Genomic DNA, 20263 nt, shown 5'->3' on the forward strand with positions numbered 1-20263 from the left:
ATCTCCGCTCGAGCGTGAGACACAAGTCCTTGCTCGAGCGTTCACTTCCTCGCTCGAGCGGACTGCAAACATATGAAAAGTACTGGATACACGCATTTCTCGCTCGAGCGTTACTTTTCCCGCTCGAGCGGGATGCATGTACTCAGAGTGTACGCTCGAGCGTGAAGTCTTACGCGCGAGCGTGGGTCCAAAATCTGGAATTTTCAAATTAAACCTCCAAGCTCAAATTCAATATTTAAAGCATCAAATTCGATTCTTTTGGGTCAATTTTCTGGAAAACACTTTAAAACTCATAATATGACATGTTTCAAAGATCAATTTGCAAAATCAAAGCCCAAAGGTAGTTCAATTAAACACAAATCCAAACAGAATTTCATGAACATAATGTATATGTAACATGCAAGTGTTCAATTGAAATCAAAGCTTCAAATACTTGATCAAATGAGTCAATTCACTCAAAAACATGATGAATTCATGGACCATAGCTAGAATATAGACATGCATCTGAGGATTTCCATGAAATAAACTTCAAAACTCAATAATGTGTACATGCATGCATGATTTAGCTACTCAAATCAACTCTTTAAACCAATTCTTGACTTAGATCACTAATGACTCATGAACCATGCAAGAACCAACTTGAATTCATAAACTAAAGGATAAATATCCTACCTTAGGTCCTCAATTTCAAGTCTAGAAACTCAATTATGCAATCTACTCTTCAATTCTTCTAATTCTCCAAGCAATTCTTGGTGAACTCAACTTTTCTCCTATCTCTCTCTTTCTTGCTCACGGTTTTGGTCTCAAATGAGATGAGGAAATGATATAAAGTACAACCATTAAGTCCAAACAAAATGTGTAGGGAATGGCCACTCAATGGTGATTTGGTAATTAAGCCAAACTAATGTAATTTAACATTATTTAATCTAATTTAATCATTCCCAAATCAAATTTAAATTAAACCTACCATAAAATCACGTAAATTCTAATTAGCATAAAACACTAATCAATTTCTGATTCGGCCGCCGATAAGGCCTTCAATTTGCAGTTCAAAACTTAAAACATGAACAGATCAATCAATTGATAAACATATAGAAATGCAATCAAATAATATACTCATGCAATCAGTTTAGGATTTCATCCTAATCAGTCACTTATCATGTTCAGTCACAGTTTAACAGTAATCAGAGGTAAGGGTTGTTAAAGTCTCCCCTCTTTACAAAGAGTTTGGTCCTCCAAACTTGAATTACCTTCATTTTGGAAGAACACTGGATCCAGAGGAAACAGTTCATGATACTGTTTTATCATATCGTCTTCCTTTTCCCAAGTAGCATATACGCCACCATGGTTTTGCCAATCAACTTTCACTAACGGAATCTCTTTATTTCTCAACTTCTTGATTCGTCGGTTTACAATCTGAATAGGCCGTTTTTCATAAGTGTAGTCATCACTTAGTACTACATGAGTAGGCTCAATCACATGAAAGGGATCCCGAAGATAATCCCTCAACATTGAAATATGGAAGACATTGTGCATATGCTCCATTTCAGGAGGAAGCGCTACTTGATATGCCACCGGATTAATCTTCTCGATGATTTCATACGGTCCGACATATCTCGGCGCTAGCTTACCCTTGACTCCAAAACGAGTCTGTCATTTCATTGGTGTCACTTTAACAAAAACATGATCACCTACTTCATATTTCCTGTCTCTTCTTCGGACATCCGCATAACTTTTCTGTCGGCTTTGTGCGGTTTTCAATCTCTGTTGAATCAGTTTCACTTTTTCGGTAGTCTCATGTACAATTTCGGGCCCAAGCAAAGGCCCATCTCCAATTTCTGCCCAGCAAATAGGAGATCGACATTTTCTGCCATACAAAGCCTCGAAAGGCACCATACCAATGCTCGAGTGAAAACTGTTGTTGTAAGCAAACTCAGCCAAAGGTAAATGGCTTTCCCAATTTCCTTGGAAATCAAGAACACACATCCGCAGTAAATCTTCCAGAGTCTGAAGTCGTGGACAGTGTAGGCATAACCTACACTGTCACATTGACAAGTTGTGCCATCCCTTGGTAAATGACGATTTTGCCCCTTTACATCAATTTTGAAAAAATGTGATCTTAGGGACAAATTTGTCATTTTAACTTCAAACATCATTTCAACACATTTTTTAATATAATAACTCAAATAAAAATCCATCCAATCTTTGCAAATACAAAAACTAAAATAGCCTATTAAAATAGCTAAAAAGTCAAAAAATCTCTAAAATAACTACTTCCCAAACACCCACTATATAGTTAGTTCTTTATCTCCATTTCCTATTACTAAGGTCCATAACCTACCATTAGATTGTAGATTAGATTAGCAGGAATAAGTAATGAAATTATATATTAGAGGATTAAGTAATAGCACTATATGTTTGGTTAGGGCAGAATAAAAAATTAAATAATTGAATGAAGAGTATGAATAATTTAGAAGAAGGTTAACTAATCACACGTAGGGGTGGGATTATTTATCTCCTCTTTAATTCGGCGTCCAAACTAATGGCACCGTTTAGTAGAATTGTGGGAAAGTGATTATAAATTATAATTTATAGCTGTGAACATAAGCTGTTAATCTATTTGGTGCAGCTGTGAGATTATGAATTTAAGTAGCAGAGTAGTGTTTAGTTGATAAGCTGTAAAATAACTTTTTGCTGTGTAATTGCCTTTTTTGTCCTTATATGATATAAAAATGATTATTTTGTCATTTCTTTTCAGTTTTAATTTAAAAAAAAATTATTTTATTAATAAAAGTTAATATAATTAGTATAGATTATGTCATTTTCATTATTATTATTATTTCCATTTTTTCATTATAAATTAATTAGTATAAAATTATTTCATTTTTTCATTATAAATTAATCAGTGTCAATTAATGGCTTATTTTCATTTTTTCATTATAAATTATTATTTTCATTTTTCAATTAGTATAAAATTATTTCATTATAAATTAATTAGTGTCAATTAATGGCTTACTTTCATTTTTTCATTATAGATTATTATTTCCATTTTTTCTTCTCCTTATTTTCTTCTCTTCTTTCCTTTTTTTTTTTTTTTTTCTTCTCTTCTTTCTTTTTGTTAATTTTGTTTAATTTATTAATTCATTACAATTAATATCCATGTATTTATATTAATGTTGTGATGGCATTACATATTATTTTTCTTTATATTAATTTCAATTATTAATTTAATAGAAGTTATAATATTCATTTTTTATTTCATTTAATATAAATTATTTCATTTTTTTTCTTCAATTTTAATTTTTTAAAAAAATTATGATTATGTTTTTATTAAATTTTTTTCATTAAAATTAATAATTATTATTAATTTCAATTTCAATTTTTATTAATAAAAAAATTATTAATTTCAATTTTTCTTAATTTCAATTTTTTTTAATTTCATTTTTTAAATTTTTTAAAAAAAAATTCCATTACAAACCCTAGCTACCACCACCAGTGGCTAGGGTTTCACATCGCAGATCGCAATGGCGATGGCAGCAGTCAGATTGCGAAGAGAAAAAGAGGAGGCGACGACGATGGTGTCCTAGCCACTTCCTTTAGTTCGTGAGAGAGAGAGAGAGAGAGAGAGAGAGAGAGAGAGAGAGAGAGAGAGAGAGAGCTCTGCTTTGAGATCGTGACACGACGGTGAGCTCTGGTTACAGATTGCGACGGTGTGGATCGATCGTGACGGTGAGCTCTGGTTTGAGATCGCGACGATGAGCTCTGGTTTGAGATCGTCACGTCGTCGACGGCGATGGTTAGGGTTAGGGTTAGGGTTAGGGTTGTCGATGTCGGAAATTGCCTGCGCACACCTGAAATTGCCTTCGTCTCTCTTTGGTTCGTGAACAATAGTGTTGAGATGTGGTTTATATATAGTGGCATGTTCATAAATAATGGAGATTAGGAGGGGCATTTAAGTCATTTTACCACCCACTGTCCAGCTGCGCGCTTAAGCTAAAAATATAAGCATCTCTTGACTCACTTTTCAAATAAGTTGAAAATTAGCTTTTTTTAAGCTATAAGTTAGTGAAATAAGCTGAGCCAAACACAAATTTTTAGTTTAAATTAAGTTAAAAGCTGAAATAAGCTGCTTATAAGTTCTACCAAACACCCCAAATGTAGGATAAGAATTCTGGCAATATCATATTTTTCTTTTATTCATATTTTTTTGTTTGGAAATATCTAATTTTATTGAAAAATTAATCTTCATTTTATTGTTTTCCTAAATTAGCAAGATTAGGTTAGTTGGTTGTTTCTTAATTTTAAATTTAGAATGTTTGGTTTTTGAGGCTAAATTTATTTTATGTAAATACTTATTTAAGCATTATGGCAACGGTATCGTATTATCATGTAGATAATAGAAACATTTGGAGCCTACTTGTACTTTTTTTTTTTTTTAATCTTACTCACACATCATCTTCATATAATTTTCAACGTTTAGGGATGAAAATATTTTTAGAAATTTAAAGATAATATTTTAATAATTATTTTTGTCAAACTAATTTATATATTTTTAAGAAAAAAAAAAAGAAACAGAAAATGAATTGTTTTGTTGGATGAAAAGCTGAGATTGCAGGTAGGTTTGGTGAGAGTGGCAATGAATTTCAAGTCTCAAGAAACGAGCTTTATAATGAATAAAAACTTTGTTTATTTCATTTTGTTTACTCTAATTGACAGGTCAGGAAAATAAAAAATGTAGTAAAAAGGAGGTTGGATGTTGTTGTCAGACATATTTCTCACCTACATATATGTTAATTGATTTTCAGATCAACTAACACCAACTGTAGTGGCAAAAGAAGTTGGGACAAGTTATAGTCTTTTTTATACTCATATGAAAAAATTGTATCAATTTCTATGCTATTGTTAAAAAATTTACAATTTCAACTTATTTATTTAAAAAAGAAAAGAAAAGTAAAATCATTCAAAAAAGTAATTATTTCAAGATTTGAGATTTTTTTAAGCTAACAGGGGAGATTCTGAATACAACCATCAAATTTCCCTCTGTAACCACATTACAATACATGTAAAGGGTGTGAAGAGAAATTTCGCACTGTGATGCTTTTTGCACCCTCTTCTTTATTGATGTAACTTATCATACTCGTTATGTTTTCCATCAATAAAGCTTTTTTTTGCCGATAAAAAAAAAAGGGTGTGAAGAGAAATTAATATAAAGCTAGCAAAAGAGGGCCATATTATTTTACTTCAATTTTTTGTTTTTGAATTTTTAGTGTTGTACATGCATATATCCTTTTGTTAGAGAAGTTATTGCTCAAATTTGAATGTGATTAGTTTATATTGTAAATTTATTACTTTCATATTACTATTTTGCCCAACATGTAAGGAAGACTAGCAATTATCGGAATAATAGCAATTTATGAATAATATTATACAAATAAATTTTTTATACAAAATAATATAACAATTTGTTATCCTCTACTCTGGAGACAAAACACTAACCATTGTGACTCATAATTTAAAAAATACACTACCACATAATTTTTGTATAAAAGTTTTATTTATAAATTATGGTTCCCCCCCCCTCCAACATATTGGGAGTATCACAATGCACGTAATCAAATGTTAGGTCAACTCACCAAAAACTTTTTTTAAAAAACATTTAGGCCACTTTGGTCATATTGTAAAGCCTAAACAAACCTATGCATAGACTTCTTCTACCTTTGTAGCACAACAAAAGTAGTTGTAGTTGGTCTGAATCACCAACAAGAGTTGGTTCATCAAACTTCCTCTACCACCAATCACTCACTCTCTCTCTCTCTAAAAACATTCCATTTCGCAAACTTCACCAGTTTGACACTTCACATGACTTCACAGCCCCCTTATATTCTACCTTTAACACCAAATTTTAAAAACCAACCACATATATATGGTGTTCATATTTCTCTAAGATATAACTTAGATTTGTTGATTGAAGAAAAGCTTGTAAATCTTTTGTAAACATGAAGTTGATGGCGGCGTTGATGACCGTGGCGGTTTTAGGGTTTTCGATTGGTGGGTGCCATTGCAAGGTGGTGCAATTCATCTTTGGAGATTCTCTTTCCGATGTGGGCAACAACAAGTACTTGTCGAAGACCCTAGCCAACGCGAACTTGCCATGGTACGGTATTGATTTTGGTAATGGACTGCCTAATGGAAGGTTTACAAATGGTCGAACAGTTGCCGATATAATAGGTAACATAAATTTATGCATTGCTATATCAACTATATATAGGCATGGAATTTTCTCTACTCAAAATATTTACAATATTTCTACTCATACCATACCATCAAGTATAGGCACGGGTTCATTTGGGGCAGTTATGGGTCGACTTTGGATCTATTTTTGTTAATTCGGACTTTTCAATTTATAGGGCATGTGAAAGTTCACTCACGTAAAAATTAAATTGATTTGGTATTAATAACTAGATAATAGAATATTATTTTAATCTTGAAATTATAGTTTCCGTCCATTATTTAAGACATGATTGATATTAATATTCAATTAAATTATTTATTTATTTATTTTTACATGACTAATATATTAGTCCTATAAATTTAATGGTTCATATCACTAAAATAAGATGAGAGTGATGAGAGTGGATCCTCAACTAGACCTCGAGAACCTGCTGCCTCCTTATAACAATATTATGCACTTAGGATTTTTTTTTTAAAAAAAAAAAAACTAAAATTAGTTAGAAATTGAAATATGTGAATGAAATTCATTTTGAGCATGACTTGCTCCCCTAACAAATTTAAATTCTTTATTTATTGTTTCTGCTTCATTCAAAATAAAGAGAAAACAAAAATTAAGATGTGAATTATATATTTCAGGGGATAAAATGGGTCTTCCAAGGCCACCAGCTTTCATGGATCCATCTCTGACAGAAGATGTTATTCTTGCAAATGGAGTGAACTATGCCTCTGGAGGTGCAGGGATATTGAATGAAACGGGTGGTTTATTTGTAAGTATTTTAAATCAAGAATATATATATATATATATATATATATTTTTTAAATAAATTACACTATGCACACTTATATTTTATACGTAATTTTATTTTACTTGCGCCTTCCAATTATAATAGTCAAATTTTTACATTTTTAGTCAATTAATGACCCCTCTTTTTCTAGATCCATTATAAAAATAAAAAAATAAAAACTAACTTTTGAGCAACACGTGGTCTAATTTTGATGTCAACACGTGAAATTTTTTTGCCAATATATTTAATAGATTTGGAGGAAAGGGCGCATGGGGTAAATATTGTCTCCTTTGGCATAATAGCTCTTGTTGTGCCCAATGTGAGACTCACAATAGATTTTTTTTTTTGTATGATCGGAACTATTCATTTTATAGCGTTGATCGAATAGTTCATGTATGTAAAAAAATTAAATTGATTAGATAATAATAACTATATGATTGAATTAAATTTATTTAAAAAAAAAAATCTATTCTCAAAACCATATATTTTCTTTAAAACAAATGTGACACGGTTATAAGGTTACCGATATCTAATTAACCTAATTTTTTATATTTGGCAAATTTTAAAAATTAAATAGTTCAGATCGTGAAAAGATCCTCAGTGAGCTCATCATGGGGCTCAACATTGACTCTTATTAGGAAAGGAGACATTGACACTTGACTAAAAGTGTAAGATTGACTATCACAATTAAAAAGAGAGAAAGCAAAGTAAAATTTAGCGTAAAATGTAAATGTGCAAATTATAATTTCCACAACCAAACACCCTCCCCCCCCTCTCGGTGCTCAAGACTAATGTATGGTGATATATTATTTTGTTGTAGATTCAAAGGTTTTCTCTCTACAAACAAATAGAGTTGTTTCAAGGAACACAAGATCTAATAGTAGCCAAAATTGGGCAAGCAGCATCAGATAAGTTCTTTCAAGACGGAAGATATGTGGTTGCTTTGGGAAGCAATGATTTCATAAACAATTACTTGATGCCAGTTTACAGTGATTCATGGACCTACAATGACCAGACCTTCATGACCTACTTAATGGACACTCTCGGAGCTCAACTTAGAGTAATCTCAAAACCAAATTTGTTTTAGTTTGTTCCTTTTTATTATTCAATATCAATACCAACAATAATTTTTATTTTTATTTTTTAATTTAGAAATGTTCACAAACACAACATTCACTTTAGGACGGTTCGGTTTCCTGTCCATTTCAACATGTTTTTAAAAATTCCAGATTTACAGTATGAAAAATGAGTGGGAGCACTAATTAGTGCTACCACTAATGATGTGGCAGTAGGCTCCACCATGAATGATTTGATGTTTTGGCTTTGGTGTTGTATTTTTTTTTCTTTTTTTATTGAGTGCCATGTTATTAGTGGTCTTTTTAGAGCTCCAAAATTAGTGGTCTCTATCATTGTTGTCCAACCTGCTTATATTTTATATTATAGACATAATATATGAGTATTGTTATATAAATTAATAAATTTTACAAATTTATTTTATTTACAAATAGGGCACCTATTATATTATTGAAGTGGGTCTTGTTTGAATTTTTAAAATTTTATTACTGCATGAACATTTATTAATTTGTATAATATGTTAGTTTTTACATTTATTTATTTAGTTTTTTTTTTTTTTGTGTCAATAAAGTAAATTTTAAAAAGGAAAATACACTTACTGAACTTGAACTAAGGATGTAATTAGGGGTGTGCACGGTGCGGGTCGGTGCGGTTTGAGAGAAAAATAGAAACCGTATGGCGGGTGGCGGATTGATAAAAGTGTCACTAGAATTTGCCATTTTCCTTATCAAAAACCGGCGGTTCGGTTGGCAAATAATGGTGGATTTGCCTTGGCGGTTCGGGCGGATTGGCGGTTTATAAAAAATATAATTCAAATTACAAAACTTAAATCAAAGAGTAAAAAAAAGACGAGAGATACCGTGATGTTAAGTATCTTGCGAAACTTTCTTCTGATGCAGCAAGTGTAGCAACATGGTCAAAAAAAAAAAAAAAATTGAAAAGTGAATTGGAATCCAACTTTATTTTGGATTACTGACATCTTGAATTCCCCTCGAGCAGTAATGTAATACTATATTCTAAGGTATAGAACAACAAGCAAACTTAAGTAAGAAATTTTTTTTAGAATCTTATAAAACATGATTTAATAGCGGTGCGGGTCGGTGCGGTTTGGAAGAAAAATAGAAGCCGGCGGATTGATAAAAGTGTCACTAGAATTTACCATTTTTCTTACCAAAAACCGACGGTTCTATTGGCAAATAATAACGAATTTGCCTTGGCGGTGCGGTTCGGTGCGGTTTTGGCGGTTTCAGCGGTTTTGGCGGTATTATGCACACCCCTAGATGTAATAGATAAATACTAAATGTTTGTGTAAGCTAAGCTACAAATTTATTAATATTTATTTTTAATATAATCTATGGGTTTGTTGACCATGCTTGAAATTTTAACATCCTTTTAGAGTCGGGCTTGGAATTTGATTTGTAGGCCCAATGTCAGATTTGGCATGAGAGATTCTTATAATTTTAGCCCAGACCCAAGCTACCCTTAACTCACCTTACATGGGGCACCAATGCACTTTTCCGTATTTGCAGTATTATTGTTATTGAGACTGTTTGCTATTTTTATTTATTTATTTATTTTTCTTTCTCTATTAATTATATATATAGAAACTAAGAGATTATTTTTTTGTTTTTTGTTTTTTTGTTTTTTCAGCTATTGCATAGTTTAGGGGCAAGGCAGCTGATAGTGTTTGGGCTAGGACCAATGGGGTGCATTCCTCTTCAAAGGGTGCTAAGTACAACAGGGGCTTGCCAAGACAAGACTAACAAATTGGCTCTAAGCTTCAATCAAGCCACTAGCAATCTTGTGAATCAATTGTCAAGCAAACTTCCTAATGCAAGCTATAGATTTGGAGATGCCTATGATGTTGTCAATAATGTTATCACCAATCCACACAAATATGGTATGCTAAAAAATATAAAAATGCTTCCCCTCTTTATATTGTGTGAACTATTTTCTATGATGATTATCTACTGTTCGATTGGTTTGATAAATTTAGGAATTAAAACTATATCGAGAAAATATAAAGAGCGGTTCAAAACTGCTTGTTACAATGGAGATTACTAGAGGAATAAATGGAGCAAGAATTCATGAAGAAGATATTAGATTTTAACACCATTAAAAGGGGAAAAACTCAACTTTGGAAATATTACATAAAGTTTTCAATTGTTTATGATGGAGTAAAAATTTTCATTTTTTGGAATTTGCAGGATTCAACAACTCCGACTCGCCATGTTGCTCATTCGGAAAGATTAGGCCAGCTCTAACATGCGTTCCTGTATCAGTATTGTGCAAAGATAGAAGCAAGTATGTGTTTTGGGATGAATACCACCCATCAGATAGCGCTAACGAGTTAATCGCAAACGTGATGATCAGAAAACTCTTTTCAAATAATGGAAATAATGGTCCTTCCCCTGCACCTGCCATTGCTCCATCCCCAGCTGCATAATTTCATTTTTTGTTTTTTGGTTTTTTAAAAAATATGATTCTCCATATTTCTCTACAGAAGCTATTTAATTTTTCTTTGTAATCTTTGATGAGTTTAGTTATATGAAATAAGTGTCCATATGGTTTGATTACAAACTTAATTATGGTTTTCATATTGTTTAATTGTATTGAACAATTAAATTTGATTATATTTAACACTTGAATTTATAATTTTTTTCAGATTAAAAAATTCAACATTCAAATTATAATGCTGTTTATAGCTCACTACTTAATGGGTATGGGTTGTTAGTAGTCTACATAATGGGTTTTTGTTAGTTAATTTAACCATAAAGAAGTGATTTTGTTGTATTATAATGCCAAATTTGATGAAGTGTTCATTACGAAGAAATCTGGTTAAATTTCACTATATTTTTTCATCTTCTAATTGCAACAATTAAATTATTATATTTTAATTTATATTTCAACCGTCACTCAATGTCAAAGTTTTGAAAGGAAAGTGCTAATGTGATCTTGTTTTAGGGGGTATTTGAGATTTTTTTAATGGCAAATTAAATTCTAATTCAATCCCTCATCATGTTTAAATTTTTACTCAAACTTTAAAAGATGGGATGATGGGAGAATCAAATTGAAACACAAGTTAAAATTTAAGAATTTAATTGTTACAATTAAAAAGTAAAGAACCAAAATAAAATTCATGTGAAAGTTGAAGGATGTACAGGGTAATTTAATCTTAGAAATTTGTACTTCCCCACTATACCATGCTGGCAATTTAAGAGGAGTTTGGAACCCACGTAAAAGGATTCAATATTATTGAGCAGTTTATTTACGTCTATATAATTTAATCATAGAATTAGACACAATCTTCTCATATAAGATAAAACTTTCACGTTTAATATGTCCAATTTCATGCAAGAAGATCGAGTTTGATTATGTGATTGAATTTTATATTATTTAAAATTTTCATTATTGACCGACCCCATTGACTTGTGAACTCAAAAGAAGTCCACAAAACGACATCTGCCCCGTTCACCTGAAATTAGCTTTAACAGTTAGCTTTTAAACAAACATAGCTTTAAAAAAAAAAAAAAAGTTTGATTTTATAAATGATGTGTAAAGTGCAAATGTACTTTCAGTTAGTATAAATATGCACATTAAACTTTTATCAAACATAATATATATATATATATATACATATATTTTAACATTCTGAGTAGGTTGATTCCAAAAACAATAATGCTAGAATATATAAATAAACGGAGGGCCGGATACAGAAAATATATAAACATACAATATTTTATAACATTTTTTTGTGAGACCCAATTCTTAAAACTCTTATACATTTATTTAATTTTTATATGTTTAATTCCATATTTGATTTCTTAATTCCTATTTGTTAAAAAAAAAAATCTTAATTCCTAAACTTATTGCTTCAAAAGAGGAACCAAGGCAAATACAAACCTGAATTTTCTGACACATACACTCATCACCAGAAACAATTATTGCATTTGGAATTATGATAGAGCCCTGTTTGCCAGATTGATAACTGTATCTACAACACAATCATGCTTTATTTGGTTGAGCAATGAGGGAACAAAGTCGTACACAAGAATAAGAGGAGTTAATTACGCTTAACCCTTTAAATTTTCCCTAAAAATATTACTTTTAACTTCTTTGATTTAATTATAACAATCAATCCCTTATATTTTGAGTCAAATTATAATCTTATCATCCTTTCATTTATCTATCTGATGTTAATAAAGTTGACCAAACTTGTTATGTGAGTCATACAAGATAATTTTTGTTAGTCTCATTAACAATAGATGAATTAAAAGATGGCTTTAAAACTTGATTTAAAATATAAAAGTGTGAATATGGCTCGACTTGTTACCACTAACTAGAATTATTACCACTAATTGTGTAAATAAAGTTTCAATGTAAAAATATTGACTTATATTGACATGTAATCCACACCTATTTACGATTCTATATTATTGATCAGATTTTTTATGTACAAGGAATTTGATAAAAAAATTTGATACAATTCTCTCACATGAGGTATGATTCTTAAATTTAATAAATTCAATCTCATGTAATGAAATTTTATGTACTTAAATTTTTTCATTATTGACCCTATTGAATTATGAATTCAAAAGAAGTCCACAAAACGACACGAGCCCTGTTTGAAATCAGCTTTAAGAGTTGGCTTCTTTAAAAACAATAGCTTACTAAAGGTTTGCTTTATGAATGATGTATAAAGTGCAAATGTACTTTCAATAAGTATACATGCATACTCATACCTTTTTTTTTTTTTTTTTTTTCAAACATAAATATTTGTTTTTTGAGCATTCCAATAGGTTGCTCCCACTCCAAATATTTGGAGTATTACATTCTATTTAGCCTCCGTTTGGAAAGTGGGTTGGCTTTTTGGCTTTGTGACTTTTTTGGCTATTTTAGCCTGGGCTAAAAAGCTTGGTTTGGGAAGGGCTTTTTGGCTTTTTTGACTTTTTTTGTGAGAGAAGAATGTAATGATTATAGGTTGGATGTGATGTTTTGTTTGTTATGGCTAAAATAGCCTATTTTGTTTTTTGTGGCTAAAATAGCCAAAAAAGCCTGAAAAAGCCCTTGCCAAACACAGGCTTATTATTTCTCATGTTATCATTATGCTTATTATTAATACAGTATTAACATATCACATAATAAATAAAATGATTATCTCTTAACATTATTATACTTTCAAACTTCACAACTATGCAAAAGACTCCTTCAAAAGCAATAATGCTAAAATACAAAAACTAAACATAAAATTACATTATTTATTTCTGAGACCACTTCTACATTTGATTTCTTTGTTCTTAAACCTATTGCTTCAAAAGAGGAAGCAAAGCAATACAACCTGAATTTCTAACACCTGGACTCATCAATATAAACAATTATTGCATATGGAGTTATGATAGAGCCCTGTTTGTCAGATTGATAACTATATCTACAACAGAATCATGCTTTAGTTGGTTGATCAATGAGGGAACAAAGTGGTCACTAGAATAAGAGGGGTTAATTACACTTAATATTCTTATATTTTTATCAAAATTTTACTTTAGCCACTCCTGTTGGGTATACCTCCTTATTGGAGTGTGGGACCCAATTGGTTTGTTAAAGAGTTTCAATTTGACTTGATTTAGGTATAATATATTTTTATATATTATATTTGAGGAGACCCAATCCAATTTGATAACAATTAGGACTTGTTTTTAAAACCCAAGATTCAATATATAGAGATACATATATTGTTTGTTTTAAAAGGAGGCAGGACGGCTGCCATTCTTGATATTTTTGCCAAAAAGGTAGCATCCAGCAGCATGATCATGGTTCTAAGCATGGTTCTGTGGTTGTGATTCGGTGGTGACGTGGGTTCGGCAGTTTTTGGTGAAGTTGATTTGGATTGTTATTTTGGGTCTTCTTCAACTCTGGTTCAGAAGATTTTAGTTCATCTATTTGGTGAGGTCTTTCCTCTTTGTTTATTTGTGATTATTTGGAATTCACCTAAGGGTGTTTTGTGAGACCATTAGTGTCTCGTTTGTAATCGTTTGGAATTATTTGGTTGATAGTGGAATTGGATTTCGATCCCGTGGACGTACCTCACATTGAGGGAACCACGTAAAAATTCTTGTGTTGCCTTTGATTTAATTTTTCCGCATTAATTTTTATTCCCATTGATTGATTTACTTGTGGGGAATCACATCGATTTTCCCTAACAACTGGTATCAGAGCTTGCGGTTTATTTGAGTTTATTTATTTGTGCAAATCAATGGAGGGGAATGTGGGTCGTATGTCTAGCTTCAATGGAAGCAATTGGGTAACTTGGAAAACTAAAATGGAGGACCTATTATTTTGTAAAGATTTGTATGGACCCATTGAGGGTAATAGTGGCAAACCCGAGGGTATGAAAGATGATGAATGGAATAGGCTTAATCGAAAAGCCGTTGGTGTTATCCGTCAATGGATTGATGACAGTGTGTTTCATCATGTTGCTACTGAAACTTCAGCACATGATTTATGGAAAAAATTAGAGGGCCTTTATGATAGGAAATCAGCCACAAATAAAGCTTTTCTGTTTCGTAAGTTGGTTAATTTAAAATATAAAGAGGGCAGCCCTATTCCGGAACATCTGAATGAAATAAAGAGTATTGTTAACCAACTTGCTTCTATAAAAATTATTTTTGATGATGAGTTGCAGGCTTTGATGCTACTTAGTTCTTTGCCCGAAAGTTGGGAGACTTTGGTTGTGACCGTCAGTAATTCAGCGCCCGATGGAGTTGTCACAATGGGCCAAGTCACTAGTAGCCTGTTGAATGAAGAAACTAGAAGAAAATCAGCGGGTTCCTCTCATTCAGAAGCATTTGTTGTGAGAGGCCGAAGCAAAACAAGGGGGAGGAGTAAGGCTCCTCATGGTCGTGATCAAAGCCGTGACAAGTCAAGAGATGGCTCTTTTTCAAAGAAAGATGTTGAGTGTTATTATTGCCATGAGAAAGGGCACATGAAGCGAGAATGCCGAAAGCTCAAGAATAAGGAGAAAAGGCGTGATAAAAGTGTGGATAAGAAGAAAGAAGACACAATAGCAGTTACTACCAATGGTGATCTCATGGTCGTTTGTGAAGATGATTGTATCAATTTTGTGGGCCAAGAGAGCAATTGGGTGATTGATTCTGGTGCTTCTTTTCATGTGACTTCTCGAGTTGATTTCTTCACTACCTACACTGCAGGAGATTATGGTTCTGTTCGAATGGGTAATGAAGGTTTGTCCAAGATTATCGGCATGGGTGATGTTTGCTTGGAAACAAATCTGGGCTGCAAGTTGTTGCTTAAAGATGTGAGGCATGTTCCTGACATTCGCCTCAATTTGATCTCTACCGGGAAGCTAGATGATGAAGGCTACAACAACAAATTTGGTGATGGAATATGGAAGCTCACAAAGGGTTCCTTGGTGGTGGCTAAGTGTAAGAAGACTCATACACTTTATTCGATGCAAGGAAAAATTTGTAAAGGTATTGTCAATGTACTTGAAGATGATACTTCTACTGAATTGTGGCACAAGCGGCTTGGCCATATGAGTGAAAAGGGGCTGCAAGTATTGTTCAAGAAAGAGCTTCTACCCGGTTTGAAAGGTACACATCTTAAAACTTGTGTTCATTGTTTGGCGGGTAAACAACATAGAGTTTCTTTTCATAAAAATGTTGTTTCTAGAAAAGAAAATGTTTTGGAGTTGATTCATTCGGATGTTTGTGGTCCTTTAAAAGTTAGAACACATAGTGGTGCACTTTATTTTGTTACTTTCATTGATGATTATTCAAGGAAAGTTTGGGCTTTTCTACTAAAAACTAAAGATCAAGTTCTAGAAGTATTTAAGCATTTTCAGGCCATGGTTGAAAGAGAAACAGGGCAGAAATTGAAGTGCATCCGATCAGACAATGGTGGTGAATACATTGGGCCTTTTGATGAGTATTGTCGCAGCCAAGGTATTCGGCACCAAAAGACAGTTAAGAAGACTCCTCAACAAAATGGAGTTGCCGAGAGGATAAACCTCACCATTGTGGAAAGAACAAGGTGTTTGCTTTCACAAGCTAAATTGCCAAGATCCTTTTGGGGTGAGGCATTGAAGACAGCGGTTGACGTGATCAATTTGTCTCCTTCCTATCCTTTGAATGGTGATGTTCCAGAAAGAGTTTGGACTGGTAAAGATGTATCTTATGCGCACTTGAGAGTGTTTGGTTGCCGAGCTTTTGTTCACATTCCAAAAGATGAGAGGTCCAAGCTTGATAGCAAGTCAAGACAATGTATTTTTCTTGGCTATGGGCGTGATGAATTCGGGTATAGATTGTGGGATCCGGTCGACAAGAAATTCATTCAAAGCCGTGATGTTGTGTTTCTTGAAGACCAAACAATTGAAGACTTTGGCAAAGGTGATCAACCGGAGCAAAAAACTAGTGATCTCATTGACATGGATCCATCTCCTTCATCTTCAGTTGATGATGAAAACGGGGGAGATGTGCAGCCACCTATTGAAGATATAGAGGATGATGCTAATTCTAATGAAGTTGAGCCAGAAATTGAGGAAGAGCATCCAACTCAAGAACCACCACCACAACTTGAGTTGAGGAAATCTACAAGGGACCGACAACCTTCAAGAAAGTATCCTCCCAATGAATTTGTGTTGATTTCTGATCAAGGGGAGCCTGAGAGCTACGAAGAAGCAATTGAGCATGCAAAGAAAGGTGATTGGAAAAAGGCCATGGAAGAGGAGATGAATTCCTTAGTTGAAAATCACACTTATGATTTAGTGAAGTTGCCTAAAGGGAGGAAAATTCTAAAAAATAAGTGGGTCTTCAAATTGAAGAATGATGGCAAGAATCTGAGGTACAAGGCACGTCTTGTTGTGAAAGGCTTTGGGCAAAAGAAAGGTATTGATTTTGATGAAATTTTCTCACCGGTTGTAAAGATGTCTTCTATTCGGGTTGTACTTGGCATGGCTGCAAGTATGAACCTTGAAGTTGAGCAACTTGATGTGAAGACCGCATTTCTTCATGGTGACCTTGAAGAAGAAATTTACATGGAGCAACCGGAAGGCTTTGTGGAAAAAGGGAAAGAGAAATTTGTTTGCAAATTGAAGAAAAGTTTGTATGGCCTCAAGCAAGCCCCGCGGCAATGGTACAAAAAATTTGACTCTTTCATGATGAATAATGGTTTTTCTAAAACCACTTCGGACCATTGTGTGTTTGTGAAAAATTTTCCAGATGGTAAATTTATTATTCTTTTGCTTTATGTTGATGACATGTTAATTGTGGGTCAAGATTCTACCATGATAAACAGGTTGAAATTGGAGTTGAGCAAGTCTTTTGCTATGAAAGATTTGGGACCGGCAAAGCAAATTCTTGGTATGAAAATTGTTCGTGATCGCAAAGAGGGGCTGATTTGGTTGTCTCAAGAAAGCTACATCGAGAAAGTTCTTGAGAGGTTTAATATGGATAAAGCAAAGCCGGTTGGTTGTCCACTTGCGGGTCATTTCAAGCTTAGTTCGAATCAATGTCCTACAAGTGAGAAAGACAAGGAAGAGATGCAAAAAGTTCCTTATGCTTCAGCAGTTGGTTCTTTGATGTATGCCATGGTTTGTACAAGGCCGGATATTGCTCACGCCGTTGGTGTGGTGAGTCGTTTTCTCTCTAATCCTGGTAAAGAACATTGGGCAGCGGTAAAATGGATTCTAAGGTATCTTCGAGGGACTTCGAAGGTGTGTTTGTGTTTTGGGGATGGTAAACCGATGCTTGATGGGTTCACAGATTCTGACATGGCTGGTGATGTTGATTCTCGGAAATCTACTTCGGGGTATTTGATGACTTTTGCAGGGGGAGCTGTGGCATGGCAATCTAAATTACAAAAATGTGTTGCTCTCTCAACTACCGAAGCTGAATTTATTGCCATTACGGAAGCTTGCAAAGAAGAGTTATGGTTGAAGAAATTTTTGCAAGAATTGGGTTTGAAGCAAGAAAGGTATGTGCTTTATTGTGATAGTCAAAGTGCTATTCACTTGAGTAAAAATTCTACTTTTCATTCGAGATCGAAACACATTGATGTGAGATACCACTGGATTCGTGATGTGTTAGATTCGAAATTGTTACAACTCGAAAAGGTTCACACAGATGATAATATTTCAGACATGTTGACAAAGACTTTGTCAAGGGACAAACATTTAAAGTGTCGAACTTTGGCGGGTATGGTTGATATCTCCACCTAAGTCGGTAGGGGGAGAATTGTTGGGTATACCTCCTTATTGGAGTGTGGGACCCAATTGGTTTGTTAAAGAGTTTCAATTTGACTTGATTTAGGTATAATATATTTTTATATATTATATTTGAGGAGACCCAATCCAATTTGATAACAATTAGGGCTTGTTTTTAAAACCCAAGATTCAATATATAGAGATACATATATTGTTTGTTTTAAAAGGAGGCAGGACGGCTGCCATTCTTGATATTTTTGCCAAAAAGGTAGCATCCAGCAGCATGATCATGGTTCTAAGCATGGTTCTGTGGTTGTGACTCGGTGGTGACGTGGGTTCGGCAGTTTTTGGTGAAGTTGATTTGGATTGTTATTTTGGGTCTTCTTCAACTCTGGTTCAGAAGATTTTAGTTCATCTATTTGGTGAGGTCTTTCCTCTTTGTTTATTTGTGATTATTTGGAATTCACCTAAGGGTGTTTTGTGAGACCATTAGTGTCTCGTTTGTAATCGTTTGGAATTATTTGGTTGATAGTGGAATTGGATTTCGATCCCGTGGACGTACCTCACATTGAGGGAACCACGTAAAAATTCTTGTGTTGCCTTTGATTTAATTTTTCCGCATTAATTTTTATTCCCATTGATTGATTTACTTGTGGGGAATCACATCGATTTTCCCTAACAACTCCAATAATGACAATCAATTTCTTATACTTTGAATCAAATTGCAATGTCATCACCATTCCATCCATCTAATGTTGATAAAGTTAACGAAACTTGTCATGCGATTATTGTACATAATATTTTTCTTACCTCATTAATATCCCTACACTTTTACTAAAATCTCATTTTAATCTTTGTATTTTATCAAAAAATTCAATTTGGTCCATGTACTTTTAGTTTTCGTCAACCTCGTCAATGGAGATTGACATGCAATCCACATCTCTTTAAGATGAAACCATCCATTCTCTTTTTTTAAGATAAATGACAATATTACATATTTAAAAAAATTAAATTTAATAAATGTTATTCACATCTCGCTAACTTTAAATCTATATTATATATACAATTCTTTTTAAAAATAAAAATTAATAATACTAGCATTTTTATATTGCAAACGATATACATGACTGAAATATATGGAGGCATAATAGGTGAAGAGACAATGATGGAGATAATAAAGGTAACAAGACTTAATCTCTTCTTCAAATAGAAAGTTCTTATATCTAAGTTAAATAATCAATTGTTTCTAAAATTAAAATTATTAAGAAATAAATTCACCAAAAATGTAATTCAAACATAAGTTTAGAGAGTTTTCTTCTTCCAATGGCAATAGGGGTGTCCAAAACGACAAATGTCATTATGAGCAAAGTCCCTTAAAGCCAGAGGACAATTATTAGGTCTCATACATTGGGACCATGAGTTTGCTTATAAATGCCATAAGAAGCCTTTTGTAAAATAGTAGTGCTATATATATTAATTAATGTATTAGTTAGTATATTAATATTAATTATGATATTATTATTAATTTTACTTATTATGTAAATTATAAATATTAATTTTTTTTTAAATTATATCATATTATCAATTAATATTTTAATTAATATATTAATTGATGTATATAACATTATCCTTTTGCAAAATTCACAAAGGAGACATCCGAGAAATTAAGGCCCAATGGCATGGAAAGATAGTGGTAAGAAAGTGGTTGCCTACCACACAATCCACTTTCCTCCACTTCGACATATAAAAAAGTAGCCATAATAAGTTGCTGCAGATATTTTATAAGGAACTTGATGTGGTTTACCTAACAATATGTTTACTTTTTATGTAATTTATACTATTATATAAAAGAGGAATGGTATGGATTTATAATTTAAAATCCATAATCTACGCACAATAATATAGTAAGGAAATTAGAGATTTTACATTATTGAGTTTGTGACAAATAAAAAAAATT

At 32.7% G+C, this 20263-nt stretch overlaps 1 protein-coding gene across 1 annotated transcript; it reads left to right on the forward strand.

Annotated features, from left to right (window-relative positions):
- The first annotated feature begins 5591 nt into the window (after positions 1-5591).
- Positions 5592-10675, forward strand: LOC114315075 (GDSL-like Lipase/Acylhydrolase superfamily protein). The gene is made up of 5 exons (XM_028261645.2): positions 5592-6228; positions 6868-6998; positions 7837-8076; positions 9741-9990; positions 10298-10675. The coding sequence occupies exons 1-5, from the start codon at positions 5997-5999 to the stop codon at positions 10534-10536; spliced, it is 1092 nt and encodes a 363-aa protein (XP_028117446.2). The 5' UTR covers positions 5592-5996; the 3' UTR covers positions 10537-10675.
- Positions 10676-20263: the final 9588 nt, after the last annotated feature.

Source organism: Camellia sinensis, chromosome 4, assembly GCF_055761805.1.
Source record: "Camellia sinensis isolate YWXY chromosome 4, ASM5576180v1, whole genome shotgun sequence".
NCBI lineage: Eukaryota > Viridiplantae > Streptophyta > Magnoliopsida > Ericales > Theaceae > Camellia > Camellia sinensis.